This window comes from Psittacula echo (assembly GCF_963264785.1).
Source record: "Psittacula echo genome assembly, chromosome: 3".
NCBI classification, from domain to species: Eukaryota; Metazoa; Chordata; class Aves; order Psittaciformes; family Psittacidae; genus Psittacula; species Psittacula echo.
Window position 1 is genome coordinate 109,605,609 of NC_137736.1, and position 7,086 is coordinate 109,612,694.

The 7,086-nt window shown below is 40.8% G+C and overlaps 1 protein-coding gene across 1 annotated transcript in view; it reads left to right on the plus strand.

Moving 5' to 3' along the window:
* LATS2 (large tumor suppressor kinase 2) overlaps positions 1–6,520 on the plus strand; it is a gene marked incomplete at its 5' end in the record, with an annotated part of 45,334 nt that extends 38,814 nt beyond the window's left edge. The window contains 4 exons of the mRNA XM_080614189.1: positions 2,221–2,803; positions 3,422–3,604; positions 4,520–4,626; positions 5,380–6,520. Coding sequence (XP_080470315.1) covers positions 2,221–2,803; positions 3,422–3,604; positions 4,520–4,626; positions 5,380–5,874 — 1,368 coding nt within the window. The 3' untranslated portion in view covers positions 5,875–6,520. The remainder of the gene's footprint in view (positions 1–2,220; positions 2,804–3,421; positions 3,605–4,519; positions 4,627–5,379) is intronic.
* Positions 6,521–7,086: the final 566 nt, after the last annotated feature.

Sequence of the window (7,086 nt, forward strand, 5' to 3'; positions counted from 1 at the left end):
GTTGGAACTTGTTCTAGAAGCAAGTCTCTGGAAGGCACTGTCTGAGTAAGAGAGCATCTTTCAGGCCTCATTGTAGTGCTCAAACCTAAGGAGATTCACTGGCAGGGCTGCTGAATAGAAAGCTGCCAAGTTCTGATGGTTGCTCTGGCAGGTTTGGTTGTAATTTTCAGAAGTGGAAGAGTTTTGTTTTTTTCCCAGGCGTGACAAGAATATGACAAGTCTACTTTTGTGTTGAAGGATAAATTCTAAGGAAAGCTATTATTAACTTCTATTATTTATGCATAATGGATAATAATTAACTACTTGATCTTCTGCAGCACAGTTTCCAGAGTCAATTAGTTTGGTGCTCATGTTGCTCCAGAAAACTTGGCAGTTTGTTTGTTGAGGTTAAAATAAAACAAATGTGCTTCTAAAAATCACTTGAAAGGCTGGCATTTTAGTAACAGGCAATAGTCTGTCCTCACTGCAAGTACAGATTGTGTTGTGTTGCTTGGATTTAGGGAATGTTTTCCTGAGATCGATATAGGGGATGATCTCTAGAGAAGTAAATCAGCAACTAATTGTGCTTGTTCTTCTCTTCTGACTCTTTGTCTTTTCCTCACTTCATATCCCAGAGATAATTCAGCTCTAAACAAAAGTAACTCTTTCCCCTAGCAACCTCATCACTGGCTGGAATAATGCACACAGGAGATTTTGGCTATCTGAATATTTCATTATTCTAAAATTAACTGAGAACACAACACACTAATTATTTTGCCTTAATAAATGCTTCCTTTATTAAGGATTGGTGTACTTGCCTTACTTTTTAGAAACAGGATTACTTGTTTGATTTGGCTGTGCCTCCAGTCTGAAAATTCATCCTACCTGTTCTGCAAGTTTCTGCAGACCTCCTCCATCCTTTATTCATACAGATTCCATTTTTATATGTCGGGGATCTCATTGCATAGGCTAACTGCCCACATTCATCTTTAAAGACCTAAACTACAGATGTGAAATTAAATCTCTAAGCAGCAGCCATGTGGGTGTATGGTTGGGTCTCTAGCCTGCTCGTCAGTCTACTTCACTTCCCTCCACCCTCCTCCCCATTGCCCCTTCTCACCAGGCACTACTCTTCCTCTCAGAGTGGTTCAGTTGATGCCAGTTAATTCAGGGGTTTGGAAATGGGATATGCAGAATGAAAGGGGCATGCTGCAGAGGAGGAATTTTTAGAGGATCCTGGAGTTCAGACCCAGGGGTTTCTGCTGGGGGAGGCCACTGGTGGCTTTCAGGAGGGAGCACGCACTGAAGTTGGCAGAGTTGGCAGCGTGCAGGCTTTGTCTTGAAGAGTGGGGAAAGTCTGGTTGGACACTGTTGCTTCTCCCTTTTTCAGGAGTGCTCTCCCTGTAGCCCTGTGAAATGTTACTTGAGTTACTTGGAGCCTTTCAAGGGACTGGAGGAAGACAAGCCAGCTTTTTTACAGCCTAGGTCCAGAGGGGAAATAATGCGTTTTAGGGGGAAATAACACCAGTGGATACCCGGCTGCTCTGGGCTGCAGTTTCTGAGAGAAGGAGAGACCAGACCTGAGGGTTATATGCACTTATTTTGGGAGGGAATAAAGGGAAATTTATAAAACAGATGGTCAGAAGATCTACAGACCTTGAGAGTGGAGCCTGCATATGGTGGAGGAAGAAAAACAGTTTCTAAGGAAGGTGCTTTCCAAGGCACTTGGGAATTTGTAGGTCAAAACCAGCTTCTTAATTACAACACAGAAACCAGCAGTCAAACAGCAGTCAAGGTAGGAACTGTTAATGGGAGGTGCCCTGGAGAACCATTCATGAACAAAGCAGACTGCTGCATCTAGCTTTAAGTTTCAGTTTTAAGTTAAGCTGTACTGCAGTGCATGCACATATGGTGGAGTGCAGTGGCAAAGTGCACACTTGAAAGGTGTAAATGAAATTCCATGATCAGGTTTGTTGTGTTAAATTCTCGTCTCTGACAATATTGCCCTCTTCCTCTTTGTTCAGTCAAATGAGAAAGGCAGACCAGTCTCAGACACAGCAAATTCAGGTGACAAGTTAGGGCACAGTGAATTCTCAGACAGACAAGAGAGTATATCTCTTATGAATACATCTTTTCTGGTTATTAATTTGTCTAAGAAATGCATTTTGGGAATGCTCGTTTGTTGTTATCTTGCTATGAATGTAACAGTACTGCTCTTGTGGTTTGCTTTTCTTTGTAAAGGCTGGCCTTTGTGAAGCAGAACAGGAACAAATGAGGAAAATTCTCTACCAGAAGGAGTCCAACTACAATAGACTTAAAAGGGCCAAAATGGACAAATCTATGTTTGTGAAAATCAAGACCCTGGGTATTGGTGCATTTGGAGAGGTTTGCCTGGCCTGCAAAGTGGATACCCATGCCCTTTATGCCATGAAGACTCTGCGAAAGAAAGATGTGCTGAACCGGAACCAGGTGGCTCATGTCAAAGCAGAGAGGGACATACTTGCTGAGGCAGACAACGAATGGGTGGTTAAACTCTATTATTCCTTCCAAGATAAAGATAACTTGTACTTTGTGATGGACTACATCCCTGGTGGGGATATGATGAGTCTACTGATTCGGATGGAGGTCTTTCCAGAGCATCTGGCTAGATTTTATATTGCAGAGCTCACTTTGGCTATAGAGAGTGTGCACAAGATGGGATTTATTCATCGAGATATCAAGCCCGACAACATTCTAATAGACCTTGATGGGCATATCAAACTGACTGACTTTGGACTGTGTACTGGATTCAGATGGACTCACAATTCAAAATACTATCAGAAAGGTAGTGTTCTTAGTCTTCATTTGTGATAGTATTTTGCATTATTTACTTTGAAACAGACACCTCTTGGCAGAAATGCCATCTCAGAAGCCAGAGGTGTGTGTATGTTGACAATACGATGTTTCTGTCTCTCTCTGACTCATTCAGTTAGTTTGTTTCCAGTAGTTTGTTTCCAATAATGTTCAAATCCCTATCAGTAACGTGGCTGACCACTGCATTAGCAGCAATTTTTCAGTTTATACTTGTTTAGGGGGTCTGTCTTTTTATGGTGAAAAAATTTAATCATATATTTGAACTAGTCTATGCATCTCCTGTATGTGCCATTGAGGAGTATGGGCATCTGTTGGCAAAAAGGCCATAAACAATTGGTATAGCTAACTTAAATATATTCCATTGCTCTGTATTTCCCATTTGGGAACATGCTTCCTTGAACTGAGACAGAGACGTTTGGCTGGTTATGGAAAACCAGTTGCAAAGGGGAGGGCAAAAGGAAATGCGTTGGGTTTATATTCTAAATGCTGTTCTTCAGTGAGAGTAGAAGATAGCACAAGTAGATAAATGCCTTTCTCTGCGTGTTGTGTTTTATGACCATGAATGTAAATTTTCTGTCCCATTTGAAAGGGAGCCATATCAGACAAGACAGCATGGAGCCCAGTGATCTTTGGGATGATGTGTCCAATTGTAGATGTGGAGATAGGCTGAAGACATTGGAACAAAGAGCTAAGAAGCAGCATCAGAGATGTCTAGCCCACTCATTAGTTGGAACCCCTAATTATATTGCTCCTGAAGTCCTGCTTCGTAAAGGTAGGTAACCTGTATTTATCTCCTGTTTAAGTGAACACTGATGCTTTGAAATACTTTTTTTTTTTGCCTTCAATAATTCTTTTGCTTTGGAAGATTGTCATTCTGAATGCTGCAAACACTCAGATTAAGGAGAACAATTTCTCTACATGCTACACTGTTCAGTGTCACATCACTGACATTGATGGTGATCATACTTCGTGTGTCTGAGAAGCTGGCTATCTATGTGGAACAGTGATGATCACTGCAGTAAGGAGATCAGATGTTCAAAGTTGTCTGCAAGCCAGATCCTAAATCTGATCTTTCTCAAGTTGAGAGGTTGGACTCTACATTATCGGATGGCACATATCTCCATTCTTTTTCAGAAATCTCAATCATAGACCTTATTTGTCCTGTCACAGCAATCAAGTGCTTGAAATTGTTGTTCTGCTTGGAACTTGCTCAAAAAGTCATTAGTGGCTTGCTTCTGTTTCTAGAGCCAGGCTGTGTCTTTCAGCAGCTTTTCAAACTCGTGGTGTCACCTCCAGTGAACCTGGGGGGGGGCATCAGTCACTAAATCTTGGGGTTATTTTGGGGGTCCAGTTTGTGCTGTGTAGTGATGTAGTTGTGGGACAGGGCATGAAAAAACATTCTTTCCAATTGTATGATTTCACCATTCACTTTCGTTGGGAATAAACTTATTCAGAAAGATTCCCAGACAACAGTATTAGATCTTTACTGACAGCAGCAGAATTCAGGTCAGCAAGCAGAAGTGACTTCATGATGAAGGAGCATTGGCTGTCCTTCAGTTTTAGGTCACAAGTTGTTTGCCGGAGAAAAGGCAGAAATCTGTGCTGTATGTTTTGACACTTAATTTCAAGTAGCTCTATACACATTCTCCCTGGTTGGTGGAGGACAACCTTTTGACTTGCCTTTCAGGATACACTCAGCTCTGTGACTGGTGGAGCGTTGGTGTGATCCTCTTTGAGATGTTAGTGGGACAGCCACCTTTCCTGGCTCCCACACCCACAGAAACGCAGCTGAAGGTGAGTTGAAGCAAAATTCCAGTATATGTGGCAGCAAAATCTTAGACTTTTCCCGTTGCCATGCACAGACCTATCCTTTTTTGTTTTACTAGAGAAAGGAGTAGTGATTACAAAAGCCTGGTTTTAAGTAGTTTCATGCAGGCACAAATCCTTTCAAAATCGATGAAGATACTGAATATCAGATTACAGTTGATTTCTCCAACTACATGGATAGCTGTTAGTTTTATGAGCCTTCTCAGCACAATTCTGATTTCTTAAGCATGAGTTCATCCATCTAAATTCCTTAAGAGTGTCTGTCAGCTTGGAGTGAGCTGATATGCCAGTGATAATTGCAGTTGGCAATTTAATTATTTCAAAGTCAAGCAGTGAGTTTTTTATTAGAAAGAATGTGTCTCATGACCACTTTCTCTGGTTTACATTTTGGAGACAAAACAAAGTAATTTCTTTGAAGGCATTCCATGAAGTCATGTGTATACTGAACATATTCTCAAATCTAACTGTGGAGTATTCAGGAAGGAATTTGCCTTTTCTAAAACTGGAATTGCTCATTTTATCTGCTATTTGACAATGTTTCTTCATTCATTAAAATAATTATTAACAGGCAATGCAATCTAGTCACTGAGTTCCTGAACCTCTAATCTGGAGACTGTGGGCTGATTAAGTCATGTGTCTACTTCTGTACAGTTAATGTTGTCAAGCAGAAGGATTCTGTTTCCAGGATTAAAAGTTATTTAATACCTTTCTTAACTCCAGGTGATAAACTGGGAAAGCACACTGCACATTCCCTCACAGATCAAGCTAAGTCCTGAGGCAACTGATCTCATCACAAAGCTCTGCTGTGCTGCTGAGGACAGGCTCGGAAGAAACGGAGCAGATGATATTAAGGCCCATGCTTTCTTTCACTCTATGGACTTCTCTGCTGATATCCGTAGGCAGCCAGCTCCCTATGTTCCAAAGATCAGCCATCCAATGGACACTTCCAATTTCGATCCAGTTGAAGAAGAAAGTCCTTGGAACAATGCTAGCGGTGACAGCGCCAGGACATGGGATCCACTAGCCTCTTCCAATAGCAAACACACAGAACATGCTTTTTACGAGTTTACTTTCCGAAGGTTCTTCGATGACAATGGGTATCCATTCAGGTATCCCAAACCTTCTGGAATGGAACTTGGCCAGTCTGAGAAACCTGATGTAGAAGACAAAGGTGTGGTGGATCAGACTGGAGCTTGTCAGCCTGTATATGTGTAAATTATTGTATAGAATACTTCAGATAAGACTAATCTCAAATCCAGTAGGGCCTTTAACTGATCCTTTAGGAGCTGATCGCGCAGTGCTTGTGCAAACGTAACTTCAGCTGAAGCTGGAGGCATCCTCGGGAGTCAGAAGCTTGCAGGGCCAGGTCCCAAAAATGGCACTCTTGAAAGTTTGGATCAGTTTTACTGTATGTAACTTTGTTGGTAATTACACTTGAAATCCTGGTCTTCACCAAAACCTGCAAGGCCAGCAGTCTTGTCATTTCTAGGCCTGCTTTTCTTTGAGGTCAGCACTCTCCTACTCGAATTAACATTTGCAGACTTCCGCAACTGTCAGCGTTATTTTTTAAATAAATAAAGAGCACTTATATTTTGTTTATAGCAGGGGGTTTTTTCCTACTAAATTATAGGGATTAACTTTGACAAATCATGCTGCTGTTCTTCTTTTCTACATTTTTATTTTATCCATAGCACTTATTATTTCACATCTAGGAAGATGCATAAAGCTGAAGAACATGTGATGAAAGGTCTCTGTGCAATAATGTAAGACAGAAAAAAAAAGAAGAAAAAAGAAAAAAAAATTTCTCTCTAATTTTCTAAATTTACTGATGCCATTGTATTCGCACCGTGATTTTTGTTTATATGTATTTTCCACATTTCAAAATTGTGACATAACCTTAAAGCTGCTTTATTTCCTTCTTCTTATTGGAGTGTAATAGAAAGTGTGAGGAAGTGACAATTTGGGTGTGATTTCATTGTCTAGTGTGTGAAGAATGTTGCATGAGCAGTGTTTTTTCTGTTTGAAATGGCCTTTTCTTGCCATTCACAGGCAGGTCCTGTGGATCCATTTTTACTAAGGGTCTAAAATTAGACCATTTTAAGCCGTGTGTTGATAATGTATTGTGTGGATGGTTTCCTCTTATGATTGTATCCAATACTAATTTTGTAAAACAGATTGCAGAGGTTATAACTGAATAGTGATATTGTGGTCTGATGTAGTAGATCGTTTTAGTAACAATGTATCATTGGCACACATTTCCCCACAAAGGATCAATAGCAACACCCTTATTACAAAGCTGATTTGTGGCAACAGTTTAGATCAGGCTGGTTTAGATCATGTAGTGTCCAGCGCCTTGTTCACTGTTTGATAGCAGCAGCAACACAGAGCACCAGTACTAAAAAGTGTAGCTCAACGTCTTCAAGACAG